Here is a 17,774-nt window from a genome sequence, read left to right on the forward strand (position 1 = left end):
TCAGAGAATTACTTGAACCCAGGATGGGAGGCAGAGATTGCAGTGAGCCGAGATCACGCCACTGCACTCCGGCCTGGGCAACAGAGTGAGACCCTGCCTCAAAAAAAAAAAAAAAAAAGAGAAAGAAAGAAGGGAGAGTGAGAGGAATAAGTAAACAAAGACTTGAGAGGCTCTTCATATATATTTCTGGCATGCTTTATAGTGAAAAGGCTGCAGAAATATGTATGAAGATCCTCTCTCTATAGAGAAAAGGCTCCAGAAATATGTATGAAGATCCTCTTGAGTCTTTGTCTCTACATACTAAGCTATACTCAGCATAGGGTAAGATACCCTAGTCTAAGCAAAAAGTAAATAGATAAATAACAAACCTACTGGGAAAAGAACAACTTCCAGGGAACTATGAACTGAGGAGTTCACAATGTTTTGGATGACTTACCACAAAATCACCACAAAGAGAAATTCCAGGCTTTTTTTTTTTTTTTTTTTTAGACAGAGTCTTACTCTGTTGCCCAGGCTGGAGTGCAATGGCGGGATCTCGGCTCACTGCAACCTCTGCCTCCTGGATTCAAGTGATTCTGCTGCCTCAGCCTCCTGAGTAGCTGGGATTACAGGCACCTGCCACTACGTCCAGCTAAGCTTTGTATTTTTAGTAGAGATGGGTTTTCACCATGCTAGTCAGGTTGGTCTCAAACTCACCTGCCTTGGCCTCCCAAAGTGCTGGGATTACAGATGTGAGCCACCATGTCCGGCCCCGATTCCACATCTTATAAATAAGAATATTTAGCTTTAAGGTAAAAGCCACTGTAGACCTATCCTAGAAGAGGTTAAATTCAAGCTTTAATAGGGTCAAACTGATCCACAAATTAACTACAGGGCAGGATAAAGCTCAACACTTGTTAAAGGAAGACAATAAAATCTAAACTCTATCTAGCAACCAATTTAAAGAAAACTTCACTAGACACGAAAAGAAGTAGGAAAATATGACCTTTAACAAGGAGAAAAATTAGTTGAATATAGGGACCCAAAAATGAAAAAGAAGCTAGAACTGGCAGGCAAGGACTTTAAGACTGTTGTTATAAATATATTCAACGATCTAAAGGAAAACATGAACACAATAAAGAGAGAAATGGAAACAAACCAAAAAAAAAAAGAGATCCAATTGGAAATTCTACAGGTAAAGAATACCTGAAATGAACACAGGAAATAGAAACTATCTAAATTGAAGCATGGAGAGAAAAGTGGATTTAAAAATGAATAGTGTCTCGGTGATCTGTGAAACAAAATTAGCAGTCTGACTATTGTACGATTGTAAAATTAGAAGGGAGATTAGGAGGATGGAAGGGGGCAGCAAAGAAAATCCTTCACGAAATGACTACTAATTTTATTTTTCTAAATCCCCCCATAACTGCTTATTAGAATGTGAATATGTTCCAAATTAATAACTAAAAAATCAAGTTACAGAGCATGCAAAAATATAAACTAGCAATTCACCGATAGATAATAATATCTTCATGACCCATACACTAAAATAATAAAATGGCTACAGAAGAAAACCCAGGTGACTGACTACAACAATGCCTTCCATATTCCCCACACACCATGAGCAAAGCAAAAGACAAAAGATTAATCATGAAACACAGTAATCTAAGCAAGCCCACCTACATATATTTTTGGGGATATCCCACTAACCTGAATAGTAGTATCATTACAGCTGACACAACTTCCAGAAAACTGCTAAGTGCTTAATATTATCCATAAGAAAGCAAAACTAAATATTAGTATGCACATTTCTGAATGAGAAACTAATTGTCCCATTGATTTTAATAATGTAGTGGAAGAAAATTATATCCAGTCTCTACAATGCCTAAATGCATTCTATTTAAACTCAAGGTGCTATTTCATTTCATATACTAAGAGAATGCATGCCTTTAAGTGGTACCATTTGAGCAGAAATTCGTCATTGTATTCTTTAGCCACACCGAAACCAAAGATTTAACTGAACCATATTCCATAATATACTGCAAAACTCAAATATCAGCATTGTCAAAATAATTATCCATGCCTGCTGGTAGATATGGTCATAAAACTAGGTTTCATTTCACTTACTGGAAGGTTTTAAGACAAAATTAACACTTCAAAATTTGATACTACCAGTATTAAACCAGTTAGTGCCTGAGTAATAAAACGCCACATAATCTACTGCTGGAAAATGAGATTGCTTAAATGGTTTGGGCTGCCTGATCATTGCAACAGAGGCACCTCAGATGGGATTCCACCAGTCTTACCAGTTCCCAGCCTGATGGGAAACATTATTTAACGTATGGCCCCATAAACATACTACTCACGAAACCATAACAAATCTTTTGTGTTTGTTTAGATAATTCTTCTCCAGAAAAAAACATGCCCCCCTCTCTAATCAACTTTGATGCTTACAAAAATTAAAAAACAAAATTTACTAAACTACATAAACCTATTAAGGCATTTTAGAAATTGACTTTCAGAATAACGGAACATTTTTAAGCTCTCAAAATCCTGCTATGTTTATAGGGCCACCTTACATTTGTGGAAATATACACTGTACTGAGAGAAGAATATATTACCTATAAGCTGTTCTGTGGCAAAATGATAGCTTATTTCTACTGTCTTCTTAGTTTGATTTGATCAAGACCAATAGGTCTGAGCTTCTAGTGATCAAGTTCTATTATGTCCTGTAGTGATGGGCTTCCAGAATGAAAAGTAAACAATAATTGAGGAATCCAAACATTCCACTGATTAAGCTAAGTCTAATGAAGCCATAGCATGAAAAAGGTTGCAATCATTCTGGATAAGCGGATAATTTTATAAAACTAAAATCAAAGCACTAAAGATATGGAAAAATTCATAAGTATGAAGTAATAAGATACAAAAATGACACAGGAATTACAAAAATATTTGCCAGGCCAGGTATCAGAGCCCCAGCATCAAGAAGTGGTTGACTCATGGGTTGGTAAGAAGAATTTACTGACAATAGTATAGGTTTGAAAAAGGAAACCACTATTAGAAAGTTGCCAGAGAGTGCAGCAGGCACCTCAGTGAAAGGATGGAGTGCACCGTGGTGGATTTTTCCTTAGGAGTAGTTATGAACTTTAAGGCAGAAGCTTGAGGGTAATTGAGACCATACTAGCCACATAGGTCATAATAAATGATTACATTTATAGTAATTTTGGTGCCTTAATGTCAAGCAAGGATTACACAGTGACTTTTGACATGGCATTCTGGAGATGTATACAAAGTCTAGTTACTTACAAACTTTAAATTGAAAAGAGACCTGGAACCAGATGCCAACTTTGGATACTAGGGAAGTTTAATTACTTCTAAATTCTTCAGATAAGTTTTGCCTGTTTTGTGGTCAACAGTTGGTCTTTGCTCCCTTCTAAATTCCTCAGTTAAGAAGTATTTGTCTCTAGGGCCTATTACTGGGTGGTTTTTGTTCTCCTCAATATTTAAATCTCAGACTTGAGAAATGGGCTATACATTGCCTTCCAGGGGAGAAGAGAAATGCCTTAGATGTTCTGAGAGCATTGCACTTTTGGTTTGTTTTCAGTGATTGGTGGAACATGAATAGGAACCACATTACTGCTTGGGGACGTGTCGTTTTCCGCTCTGTCTGATACTTGCTTCTGAGAAACAATGTGGGATATCTCTGTTAGAATTGTCTGAAAAGTAGCTTCTACATTTGTAGAGTCTAGAGCAGATGTCTCATTGAATGACAAATCATTTTTTTCTGCCAAAGCTCTTGCTTCAACTATAGGAACTTCCCTGAGATGACGTAAATCACCCTTATTTGTCCATGATAACATGACGACAATGTTACTATCAGTGTGATCTCTCAGTTCTTTCAGCAATCATTCTATATTTTCGTATGTGAGATGTTTAGCAATGTCTTAACCCAATAAGGCACCTACATCTCTATGATAATATGCTTATGTTATAGCTTGGTATTACTCTTGCCCTGCTCTGTCCCATACCTGTGCCTTTATTGTTTCCCTATCAATCTGGATGCTTCTTGTTGCAAACTACTCCAATGGTGCCCTTGCTTTCCAGATTAAACTCATTTTGAGTAAATAAAGACAGGAGATTATTCTTTCCAACACCAGAATCTCCAATAAGGATAACATTAAAGAGGTACTCATTCTCATTGTTGCACGTGCCCATTGCACAACTGAGGAGTGAAGGGGTCAGAGCGGCAGTGGCATCTGTGAGACTAGGGAGGCATTGCTGCTCCTAATTTTCTACATTTGATGAAAAGTACCAATCCCGAGATCCAAGAATCTCAATGATCCTCAGGCAGAATAAAAACAGAGAAAACTACAAATTATATCAACACATATTGATGAAAACTAATGATAAAAAGTTGCCAGGCAGTGACCAAAGACTTAGATTACAACACTCAATTCCCTTTGAATACTTGGAAAACTTTCTCAGGAAGGAAGGACATAAACAATCCTACACTGCAAGGATTAGAAAAAAAATAAATATTTATTTAATGCCTAGCCATTGACAAACATTCACAAGCATCAGTACTATCCAGGAAAACATGACCTCACTAAACAAACTAAATAAAGCAGCAGTGACAAGTTTCAGAGTGACAGAGATATGTAACCTTTCTGACAGAGAATTCAAAATAGCTGTTTCGAGGAAGCTCAATGAAATCCAAGATAAAACAAAGAAGAAATTCAGAATCCTATCAGACAAATTTAATGAAGAGACTAAAATAATTAAAAAGCAGAAATAATTGTCAGGCAGAAATTCTGGAGCTAGACAATGCAATTGATAAACTGAAAAATGCATCAGAATCTCTCAACAGCAAAACTGATCAAGCAGAAGAAAGAACTAGTGAGCTTGAAGACAGGCTATTTGAAAATACAGAGTCAGTGGAGTCAAAAGAAAAAAGAATAAAAAAAAATGAAGCATGCTTACTTGGTCTAGAAAATAGCCTCAAAAGGGCAAATCTAAATTATTGGCCTTAAAGAGGTGGTAGAGAGAGAGAATAGGGTAATTTAATCAAAGAGATAATAACAAAGAACTTTCCAAACCTAAAGAAAGATGTCTATATTCAAGTACAAGAAGGTTATAGAACACCAAGCAGATTTAACCCAAAGAAGACTACCTCAAGTGATTTAATAATCAAACTCCCAAAGGTCAAGGATAAAGAAAAGATCCTAAAAGCACCAAGACAAAAGAAATAAGTAACATATAAGGCAGCTCCAATATGTCTGGCAGCAGATTTCTCAGTGGAAACCTTACAGGCCAGAAGAGTAGTATGATATTTAAAGTGCTGAAAAAACCCCTTTTATCCCGGAATATTATATCCAGTGAAAATATCTTTCAAACATGAAGGACAAATAAATACTTTATCAGACAAACAAAAATTGAGTGATTTTTTAAACACGAGACCTGTCCTATAAGAAATGCTAACGGGAATTCAATCTGAAAGAAAGGGACATTAATGAGAAATAAGAAATCATCTAAAGGTACAAAACTTACTGGTAAGTAACAAGTACACAAACAAATAAAGAATATCATAACAGTGTAATTGTGGTGTGCAAACTACTTATATCTTGAGTAGGAAGACTAAAAAAGATGAACTATCAAAAATAATAACTGCAACAAATTTTTAAGACACAGAGAGTATTATAAGGTATAAACAGAAACAACAAAAACATAAGAGAGGAGATGAAGTTAAAGTATTGAATTTGTATTAGTTTTCTCCTTGCTTGTTTGTTAGTTTCTGTGTTCAATTTTGCAATCACAGTTAAGTTGTCATCAGCTTAAAGTAATGGGCTACAAGATGTTATTTGCAAGCCCCATGGTAACCTCAAATCAAATACCTACAACAGTTACACACACACAAAAAAGAAAAAATCAAAACACACCACCAGAAGAAAATCATTTCCAAAAAAAGCAAGACAGGAAGGATAAAAGGAAGAGAAGACCACAAAACAACCAGAAAACAAATAACAAAATGGCAAGAGTAAGTCTTTACTTATCGTTAACAACACTGAATGTAAATGGACTAAACTCTCCAATCCAAAGACATAGACTGGCTACATGGATTAAAAACACAAAACAAAACAAGACCCCATAATCTGTTGCCTACAAAAAACACACTTTACCTATAAAGACACACATAGACTGAAAACAAAGGGATGGAAAAAGATATTCCATGCAAATGAAAACCAGAAAAACAGCAGGAGTAGCTATACCTATATCAGATAAAATAGATTTCAAGACAAAAACTATAAATAGAGACAAAGATGGTCATTATATAATGGAAAAAGGATCAATTCAACAACAGGATGTAACAATTGTAAATATAAATACACTCAATGCTGGAGCACTCAGATATGTAAAGTCAATATTTGTTTATTTATTTATTTATTGAGACAGGGTCTTACTCTGTTGCCAGGCTGGAGTACAGGGGTGTGACCAAGGCTCACTGTAATGGGTCACTGTAGCCTTGACCTCCCAGGCTCAGGTGATCTTTCCACTTTAGCCTCCTGGGTAGCTGGGACTATAATCACACACCACTATGCCCAGCTAATTCTTTGTAATTTGTTGTAGAGACATGGTTTTACCATGTTTCCCAGGCTGGTCCCAAACTCTGAACTCAAGTGGCCCACCTGCCTTGGCCTCCGAAAGTGCTAGCATTACAGGTGTGAGCTACCACATCCAGCCTAATGTCTTAAAACATTAAAACAAAACAAACAAACAAACAAAAAACTGAAATCATATAAAATATCTTCTCTGACCACAATGGACTAAAACTAGAAATCAATAACAAGAAGAACTTGGAAACTATACAAACACATGAAAATTAAACAATATGCTCCTGAATGACCAGTGGGCCAATGAAGAAATTAAGAAGAAAACTGAAAAATTCCTGGAAACAAACGGATATTCACCGTCACCACTGTTACTCAACATAGGACTGAAAGTCCTAGCGAGAGCAATCAGACAAGAGAAAGAAATAAAGGGCATGAAAATTGAAAAGGAAGAAGTCAAATTATCTTTGTTTGCAAATGTTATAATCCTATGTTTAAAGAAACTAAAGACACTACCAAAAAACTATTGGAGGTGATAAAAAAATTCAGTGAAGTTACAGGACACAAAATCAACATACAAAAATCAGTAGCATTTATTTATTTATTTATTTATTTATTTATTTATTTATTTATAGAGACAGAGTCTCGCTCTGTCCCCCAGGCTGGAGTGCAGTGGCATGATCTCGGCTCACTGCAACCTCCACCTCCCAGGTTCACGCCATTCTCCTGCCTCAGCCTCCCAAGTAGCTGGGTCTACAGACACCCACCACCATGCCCGGCTAATTTTTTTGTATTTTTTAGTAGAGATGGGGTTTCACCGTGTTAGCCAGGATGGTCTCAATCTCCTGACCTTGTGATCCACTCACCTCGGCCTCCCAAAGTGCTGGGATTACAGGCATGAGCCACCACGCCTGGCCAAAAATCAGTAGCATTTCTATATGCCAACAGCAACAGTCTGAAAAAGAAATTGAGAAAGTAATTCCATTTACAACAGCTATAAATAAAATACTTAGGAATAAACTTTTTTTTTTTTTTTTTCTCTTGAGACGGAGTCTTGCTCTGTCACCCAGGCTGGAGTGCAGTGGCCGGATCTCAGCTCACTGCAAGCTCCGCCTCCTGGGTTTACGCCATTCTCCTGCCTCAGCCTCCCGAGTAGCTGGGACTACAGGCGCCCGCCACCTCGCCCGGCTATTTTTTTTGTATTTTTTAGTAGAGACGGGGTTTCACCGTGTTAGCCGGGATCGTCTCTCGATCTCCTGACCTCGTGATCCGCCCGTCTCGGCCTCCCAAAGTGCTGGGATTACAGGCTTGAGCCACCGTGCCCGGCCAGGAATAAACTTAACCAAAGAAAAGAAAGATCTCTACAATGAAAACTATAAAACATTGATGCAAGAAATTAAATAGGGCATAATAAAAACAGAAAGATATTCCATGTTCATGGATTGAATGAATCAATATTATTAAAATGTCCATACTACCCTAAGCAGTCTACAGATTCAATACAATCCCTATCAAAATACCAATGACATTTTTTATAGATATAGAAAAAACAATCCTAAAATTTATATGGAACCACAAAAGACCCAGAATAGCCAAAGCCATCCTGAACAAAAAGAACAAAACTAGACGAATCATATTACCTGACTTCAAATTAAACTACAGAGCTATAGTAACCAAAACAGCATGGTACTTGCATAAAAATGGACACGTAGATCAATGGAACAGAATAGAGAACCCAGATAAGACCATACATCTACAGTGAACTCATTTTTGACAAAGTTGCCAAAAACACACAATAGGGAAAAGACAGTCTCTTCAATAAATGATGCAATAAATATACAGAAGAATGAAACTAGACCCCTATCTCTCACCATATAGAAAAATAAAATCAAAATGGATTAAAGACTTAAATTTAATACCTAAAACTTTGAAGCTACTAAAATAAAACTTTGGAGAAACTCTCCAGGACATTGGTCTGAGCAGAAATTTCTTGAGCAGTACCCCAAAAGCACAGGCTGCCAAAGCAACAAAGGACAAAGAGGATCACATCACGTTAAAAAGCTTCTGCACAACAAAGGAAACAATCATCATAGTGAAGAGATGACCCACAGAATGGGTGGAAATATTTGTAAACTACCCATCTGGCAAGGGATTAATAAGCCAAATATATAAGGAGCTCAAACAACTTAATAGGAAACAAAACAAATTTAATAGTCTGATTTTAAAATGAGCTTAAGATATGAATAGACATTTCTTGAAAGAAGACATCAAATGGCAAACAGGTATATGAAAATGTGCTCAAAATCACTGATCATCACAGAAGTGCAAATTAAACCTACTATGAAATATCATCTCACCCAAGTTAAATATTTTTTATCAAAAAGACAGGCAATAACAAATGGGGGTGAAGACGTGGAGAAACAGAAATCCTCATACAACATTGGTGGGAATGTAAATTAGTACAGCCGCTATAAAAACAGTATGAGGTTCCTCAACAAACTAAAATAGAACTACCATATGATCCAACAACCCCACTGCTAAGTTTATACCCAAAAGGAAGAAAATTAATATATCAAAGAGATATCTATACTCCCATGTTTATTGCAGCACTATTCACAATAGCCAGGATTTGGAATCAAACTAAGTGCCCATCAACAAATGAATGGATAAAGAAAATGTGGTACATATACACAGTAGAATACTTTTCAGTCATAAAAAAGAATAAGATTCTGTCATTTGCAATGACATGGATAGAACTGGAGGACATTATGTTAAGTGAAATAAGCCAGGCACAGAAAGACAAACTTCATATGTTCTCACTCATTTGTGGGAGCTAAATTTAAAACAATTGAACTCATGGAGACAGGCAGCAGGAGGATGGTTACCAGAGGCTGGGAACGGTAGTGGGGGCAGGGGTAGGAAAAGGGGATGGTGAGTAGGTACAAAAATATACTTAGATACAATGAATATGATCTCATATTTGATAGCACAAAAGTCATATTTGACTACAGTAAGCAAGAATTTGTTACACATTTTGGAATTACTGAGGGGGTATGATTGAAATGTTAGTAACACAAAGAAATGATGAATTCTTAAGGTGATGGATTTGCCCTGATGGGAGTATTACACATTATGTGCCTGTATCAAAATATCTCATGTACTCCATCAATATATACACCTACTATGTACCCATAAAAATTAAAAATAAAAAAGTTAAAAATATAAAATATACATGACATAAGGTTGATCACCTTTAAAAAGAAGTTGCCAGAGAAAACAGTGGGACAGAGATAATATTAACACTGATTTATCATCAGAGACAAGTCAGCCAGAAGAAAATAGAACAAGATTTTTAAGGTCTCAAAAGAAAAAAACTGTCAACCTGTAACTGTATATCCAACACATATATTCCTCAAAACACAAAATATAAATACCTTTTTTACTCTGTAAGATCTACTCTACAAGAAATGTTTTAAAAGTTCCTCAGGCTGAAGGAAAATGATACCACATGTATCACGTATAGTTCTAGACAAAGGAATGAAGAGTTTCAGAAGACGTAAACATTTGAGTATACATAAAAGATTTTTCTCCTCATTTTTTAAATCTCCTTAAGAGGTAACTGACTGTCCTAAACAAAATACTAATAATGCATATATTTAAAGAAACTTATAACCTATTTACTCCTCTCTATCCTTCAAGCAAGCTATTGTTATATTTGTCATACATTTAGATCTAAATGTATGACAAATATGAATACACACACACTATGGAGGCTGAAGGAAATATTGACCTTGTCAAACCAGAATTGCCTAAAAGCATTTGTTGTTTTAGGGCAGTAATGGTTAAGAACTTGGGCTTGGGGCCAGTCACAGTGGTTCACGCCCAGCACCTTAAGGAGGCAGAGGTGGAAGGATTACTTGAGGCCAGGAGTTTGAGACCGGCTTGGGCAATATAGTGAGACCTTGTCTCTACAAGAAATTGCAAAATTAGCCAGATGTGTTGGAACATGCCTGTAGTCCCAGCTAATATACAAATATACAAAGCAAATATATATGGTTTTGTATGTAAATGGAACTTCTTGAGTGCTTTCTATCCTTACTACCACTAAAGGTGAAATTGCCGCTGCTCCTTTAGGGGACTAGAACTGGCTTCTCTTATTGGGTTGTGGTAGCCAAGCACTGTGTGTGTGTGTGTGTGTGTGTATGTGTGTGTGTGTGTGTGTGTACATATGTTTGTCTGTAGAGTAAATCATGCTTTGTAGTTTGGTATTGGAATTCTCTGCTCACTGACACTTGGCTTAAGCCTTCTTCCTCCTTGAGGTCTCATCTTAGTAGAAATTAACGTTTGCCCTTTTTGTTCCACAGAATCAGAAGTTGGAGGAACATCCAGTAGTGGGTACAGAGAAATAGAGCAGAGAGCAAGAAGGAGCAGAGGGAGAATAACAGAGTGCCTGAGGCATGCAGACGATTCAGGAAGGGACTAACATTAGGTCCGAGTTATACGAAGGTGCTCACGTTGCAAATTGCCTATGAACAGCCTCCATCCCCTGTGGGACCCAGCTGGGACCCATAGTTTGGACAGCAGAAGTGAGTTAGGAAGAGATCAGAGCTGTAGACACTGGAATATGACTGCTCCCATAGCAGATTAAGACAGAGGTTGGCTTCTGTTAACATGATAAAAATTATTTTTCTTCTTTATTTCATAGCATTTTACTCTAGGAAAGTTAAGATGCTAGAGAGACACCATAAGCCTAGTGCACATCACACAGCACCACTATAGTGTGGAAAGTTGTCATTGAGTATTGCCATCGCAATGGTCTCAGGGTTCAAACCAGAACATCGAGTGAAAGAAACTATACTCTAATGAGGTCCTCTCAGAAACCAGCAACCCTGGCAATTCAGCTCTCTGGGCAAACAATAGAGCAGAGTCATCAGGACCAGCCACCTAGGCGTCTGATGATCCTGGGTTTCAATCCTACCTATGCCCTTCACTATCAGTTTGACTTTGGGCAACTGGTTTAACATCTCTGACTCTCAATTTTCTCATTTATAAAATGAGGATGATAAAATGCATACTTTTTAAAAAAGAGTACTTAGTGTCAGGTACTCTACAAGTATTATCTCATTTTATCCCCGCAACAGCTAGATACTATTATTATCCTACTTTATAGGTGTGAAAATAGATGCTCAGAGCAATGGGCTGTCATGTGTTGGAAGTCACAAGGCTGGTAAGTGGTACATCCAGGAATGGACCCTGGGCATTCTGACTCCAGAGCTCTGCTTTTAACTATTAAGCAAAACTGCCAGATAAATACTCCTGAGTATTAAATGAGCTGATGAGCTCAATAGTGCCTGGCACATTTTGATTCTTTCATAAATGGTAATTATCAAAATGAGAGTTGAGTGGAATCCAAATCTCAAGTCACGACAAATCTGGGGTTAATGTGAATTCTGTAGCAACATCCAGGGCCAAGTCTAAAGCTCAGGCATCCTCACTCTCAGAGAATCTGTAAACAGAAAGTTCTCAAAGAAAAATACAAGTTCCCTGGGGTGTCAGAGATCATTTATACAGAAGCTGCCTTTTGCAGCATGGGAACAGATCAGAGAGTAGGAAAGCAACAAAGAACCGGAGAATGTCCTGGCCACATCGTCAGAGCTCCTTTGAAAGGGAGCATCCTGACTCCCAGCCCAATTTGTCCAACAGGAGAGAACAGAAAGCCGGGAGCTAAACGAGTGCCACACCTCTGGCGCATGGATTTTGCAGGATGCTAGGTAATGCTAGCATCATTTCTCCATTTCTCCATCATCCCCCACCCAATCCCCATCAGGTCCTAAGCCTTGTCTCTTTTGTTCCCCACTCCACCACTGCTAAGAATTGTAAGCTGTCCAGTGTGTGCACTCAAACAACACTAGCTGAATGCATTACATGAAAAATGGTATGAAGATAAAAGATATATTAGGGACCAGAATGGAAAATTGTCATACCTTTTTAAAAATAGAACACAGGACTTCAAAGAAACTTCAAAAATCTGATAAGGGCTTTAAACTGTCTGCACAGATTACAGTTCAAACTCTCAGAACTGTTTTCCCTGGCATTTTTAACTCCTTAAAAATTTTAATAAAGTATGCATAAAATTTACCATTTTAACCATTTTAAATATACAAGTCAGTGGCATTAAGTGCATTCACATGGCTGAACAACCATCACCACCATCCATCCACCGAACTCTTTCACCATCCATCCACCAAACTCCTTCACCATCCCAAACTGAAATGCCACACCCATCAAACACTAACTCCCATTCCCTCCACATCCCAGACCCTGGGAACCATCATGCTACTTTCTGTCTCATGAATCTGACTCTGCTAGGCCCCGCTAATAAATGGAATCATACAATATTTGTCCTTTTATGTTCGGTTTATTTACTTAGCATAATGTCTTCAAGGTTCATCCATGTTGTAGCATGTCAGAATTTCATTTCTTAAGACTGAATACTATTCCACTGTATGCTTTATACCACATTTTGCTTATCTGTTCATCCACTGATGGACATTTCAGTTGTTTCCAGCTTTGGCAGTTGTGAATAATACTAATATGAAAACGAATGTACAAATATCTGTTCAATTTCCTGCTTTCACTACATCTGGGAATATATATCTAGAAGTAGAAATGCTGGATCATGTAGTAACTGTGTCTAATTTTTTGAGGAGCTATTCCTGGCATTTTTTTCTGTTATATTTTCAGAGTCAGTTCCTACTTATTTGAACAGTTTATTTTGCCTCTCCAGTGTTCTATCCTACATTTATCCTAAATGACCTCTCTTTTGCTGGTCCTATCTTTCATTTACAACCAAGATTATTTAGAAACATGATCTTATGTCCCACAGTACTGATTTTTCCCAAAACAAAACATTAGAGCTGTTTGGAACAAACTGCCATTTCCCAAGTCATAAGGTCCATTAGTTTAAAAGGTTAAGAATCCATGAATTTTTGGGGGAAAAAAAAGCAGTCCTTCAAATCAGTACCAACATACCAGCTTGTTATGAAAGACAGTCCCTGACTTACAAACGTCTCACTTAGGAACATCCCTGACATGCAAAGAGCAGTGGAAACCAGGAGTCTGACTCCTCCTGGAAATACCTGGAAGTCTCCACCTGCTGCCATGGGGATGGTGAGGATCTTGGACTTTCAGTGGTTAGCAGGGACAGGTAAAAAAAACCCCACCTCTTCTCCACTTTCATCTTCCTTCTTCCTTCTTGACACCAGAACTATGGCAGTGCCATCCTTGCTGTGGCTACCTGGCATCACAGTGAGAGTTCCTGTTCTCACTGGAAGATTGAATCACTTCGGAAGCAGAAGAGTGTGTGCTGGAACACTGCACTATTTTGCATACAGAAACAATGCTCTTTCACATCTAGTCAACAAGTTCTGCACATTCCATCTCCTAGCCACCTCAAAATCCATCTTTCCTCTTTGCCTTCTCTACCTGGGGTCAGAATCTCATCTGGGCCACTTCAATAGGCTCTGAACTAGTCTCCTCCACAGTGGGGATTTCTGGCCCATCCTGCACACTATGGAGATCTATCTCGCACCAGCTCAACATCATTATCATCACCAAAGACCTGAAATAACAATGTTCAAGGGAGACCTTAACGGCCCCACACCTCTGCTGGGTGAAGCTTCAGGACAGCCATGTCTTCTGACTTCTAGTCTGGTCCGCATTTTTTTTTTTTTTTTTTTTTTTGAGACAGAGTCTCGCTCATGTTGCCCAGGATGTAGTGCAATGGTGTGATCTTGGCTCACTGCAACCTCCATCTCCCGGGTTCAAGCGATTCTCCTGCCTCAGCCTCCCGAGTAGCTAGGATTACAGGCACCCGCCATTAGACCTGGCTAATTTTTGTATTTTTAGTAGAGATAGGGTCTCGCCATATTGGCCACGCTGGTCTTAGACTCCTGACCTCAAGTGATCCGCCCTCCTCAGCCTCCCAAAGTGCTGGGATTACAGGCCGGCCTGGTCCGCACTTTTCTCATTGGTTGCCTTTTATGTCAACATGGCTCTCAGCTAAATGGGAGAATGAATATAACTGATACCATTTATATATGAAGGTCAGCAGTGGAGGGGAAGGATGTTAAAGGGAATAAACTGCACGTATGAAACCATCTCACCACCTTTAGTCACCTGGTCAACACTGGTGTAGTACCCATTTTCTTCTCTTCTTCTTCTCCCTTTTCCAGGATGGTGTTGCAAGTGTTGAAAGTGGAGCAGTCAGGGTACTTCCTTCTCAAATCATCACACTTCTTTCTTCTTTACTACACTTCCTAGCCACCATTTTCACCATTTAAGAGGAGGGGATTCTTCAAACCCTTTCCACAACTAAATCTTAGAATGCAATTGTGAAACTGCACTTGACTTTCCAGATATTTGAGGAAGCTTCCTGGTTCTTGCTTTATAATCGTGGTCTACTACCCTCACCCTCCTTCCCTGAAATTTCCCTATCTAAAACAACGACAACAAAACCTGTTACAGATATTTTTGTAAGTAGCCTTAAATTCTTTTAAAAGTATTATTATGTTTTTTTTTGTTGTTTGATAGAGACAGGGTCTACGTTGTCCAGGCTGGTCTCAAACTTCTGAGCTCAAGCGATCCTCCCACCTCAGCCTCCCAAAGTGCTAGCATGACAAGCTGAGCCACCGTGCCCAGCCTTAAATTCTCTTTAAGACAAGACAAAAGTATGTGTTAATCAAGTTAGAATTCAGGTGACCATTTGTCTCAGTTTGCCTAGGACAGTCCCAGTTTATGCCTATTCCCTTGCGTAACTTTTAAAAGAGCTCTTCCTTTTACTCTCAAAAAACAAAAAAAGGCCCAGTTTGGAGGATAAATTATATGCTGACCCTAGTTTAAAACACACTTATTTTCTAGCATAGTGCTTTCCAAGTGATATTATGCTTTTGCCCACATCATTGCATTTTATTTACGTAACTACTCTGCGAAGCAGGAAGGGAAATACTTGATCTCTATTAAATAAAGGAGGTAATCAAGGCTTTGAGGGGTACAGTGGTGACTGAGGTCCACACTCAGGGCCAGAACCTAGGATTCCTGACTTTAAGTCTAAAACTGTTTCAGCTGTGGATCACTATGTGCAAATGTCTAAGTAAAGGCAAACTTCACTCTCCTATGGTGATCTGCTTGGCATTGGACTTAGAAGCTTAGATACGTTCACCCTTGCCTAGAGACTGTTCTTCTACATATAAATCAAGCAAAGAGATGGAAGAATTATTAGCTAAACAAAAAGAGGCTGTTAGTGAATCCCGGGCCAAATGACATGTATCTTCTACCGGATCTAATTACATCAGATTACTTGAATCTTACATCTGGCCAATTAGGATATTTCCATTTAAGAAAAGAAAACCAACGATCAATAATGCACGCCTACTCTTGCAAATAATGCAAAGAACATATAAATGGGTTCTGGTCAGACTTACAGATATATCTTCCTATAATTACACACTAATTCTTTCTTAAAAATATTTCCCAAACCAGCAAAATTCTACCCTCCTTGGTAAGCGGCAAAGAGACAACACGGGAAACAAAACCAAACACTATGCATTTAAAGAAAAGCATAGTGCTTTGTAAAATCTTCGAGGTATCCCAGAGGTGCTGAAAGCGTGGCTACATCAATAAATAAACGCCCACTCTTTGAGCCTCCTGAAAAGGCGGCCACATGACAGACAGGTTGGGAACCTAGCGCCCCTCCTTGCCTGTGCCATGACAGACAGGTTCAGTGTGACTTGCCAAGGATGGCTCCAAGCAGCTGGGCCGTCCAGCCTGCCCGCAGCAGAGGGTTGGACGCCTCAGGGCCAGCTGTGGGCACCACAGAACCACCAGGGAGGCGGCGGGTCTCCCCAGGTTAAGAGGCCAGCGGAGGACGCGCGCGGTCCACTTGGGAGAGGGTGCGGGAGGGCCGGGCGCGCATGCGCACGGGCGCCACGCCCGCCGGAAGAGCCGGCAGCCCGGGCGCTGCTGCTGGCGCCAGACTGCCCTGGCCGATGGTAGATCGCGATCCCTGAGATGCGGCCTCAGGACAGCGCCGGGGCCGTGGAGCTCGAGGAGCCCGGGCTGCCGCTGACAGACGATGCACCCCCGGGCGCCAGTGAGGAGCCGGCGGCCGCCGAGGCAGCGGGGGCGCCAGACAGCGGCAGGTGCTGGCTCTGCCTTTCCTCGTCGTGTTGCTCCCGCACCGAGCCGGGTGAGTGCGCGGTGTGGACCGGGCTGTGGTCTCGCTCCGGGGTCCCGAGCGGGCGCCGGCGGATTGGGGTTCCAGCAACCCGGGCACAGTGCCCAACGCGCCTCCGTCCCCACCGCGCCTCCGTCCCCACCCTGCCCGGGGCTCGGGAAACCCCTGGAGCTGTGAGCTGGGGGGGCTGCAAAGCGGAATTCCCGGCGCCCCAGCCGGCGCCAAGACGGAGGAAACTTTCCGATTGCTTGCAGTCCTTTTGGGATTCCCAGGCTGTTCCTGTATTAGTGCCGGGGCAGGGCTGTGGAGTCAGATTGCAGTTTGGCGCGCCCTCCCCGAGGTCTTAGGTGGGGGGTCAGCGAGAGAGGCCATCCTGCAGTAGGGCGAGGTTGCGAGGAAGCTGACCCTGAAAAGTGATCCCGGTGGTTGAGGGTTCTCTCCGAAAAGGAAGCTGAAAAGCATCGAGTCTAGAAAACATGTTCGTCCTAGAGTTTTAGAATCTTGGAAAGGCAGAGATAAGTGGGACCACTCGTTTTTAACCTTTAGGGATACAAGGACTTTTTAGCGAACGATGCAGAACAAGGCATATCTTGTTAAGAAGCTCACAGCCCCGTCCCCAAAGCCAGGGAACCCTCGTGAAGAACACTTTATGTTCAATCTCCGTCCTTCGACACATGAGAAAAGTGAGGCCCAGGAAGGTGAGGGCTTTGGGGTTTCTGTTTTGTCTCATCCAAGATGTGGAATGTGGGGGTGAGATGGGGCGCATGTCCAGGGAGCACCAGGGTTAGGATCCCAGCTTGCCATGTACCAGCCTAGGGCCCTTTCCACTGGCCACAAGTGCTTCTTAAAGCACGTTCCTCTTAGAAGTCGACCATCTACCAGGAGCAGCTTCCTGCAAGAAGAAGGGAATTGGCAAATCTCCTTTTAGGACAGTTACACGGCCTGCACCACCTTGT

The 17,774-nt window shown here is 40.2% G+C and overlaps 1 protein-coding gene, 1 long non-coding RNA gene and 1 pseudogene across 4 annotated transcripts in view; 1 reads left to right on the forward strand and 2 right to left on the reverse strand.

Moving 5' to 3' along the window:
* The window catches only part of SLC35G1 (solute carrier family 35 member G1), a 400,995-nt gene that overhangs the window by 374,265 nt on the left and 8,956 nt on the right, over positions 1 to 17,774 (forward strand). The window contains exon 2 of the mRNA XM_050802819.1: positions 16,562 to 16,830. Within this exon, the coding sequence (XP_050658776.1) occupies positions 16,653 to 16,830 (178 nt within the window). The 5' untranslated portion in view covers positions 16,562 to 16,652. The remainder of the gene's footprint in view (positions 1 to 16,561; positions 16,831 to 17,774) is intronic.
* The window catches only part of LOC126962058 (uncharacterized), a 155,647-nt gene that overhangs the window by 117,831 nt on the left and 20,042 nt on the right, over positions 1 to 17,774 (reverse strand). The window lies entirely within an intron of this gene.
* On the reverse strand, positions 507 to 7,150 carry LOC126962050 (ras-related protein Rab-11A-like; annotated as a pseudogene).

Source organism: Macaca thibetana, chromosome 9 (assembly GCF_024542745.1).
Source record: "Macaca thibetana thibetana isolate TM-01 chromosome 9, ASM2454274v1, whole genome shotgun sequence".
Lineage (NCBI taxonomy): Eukaryota > Metazoa > Chordata > Mammalia > Primates > Cercopithecidae > Macaca > Macaca thibetana.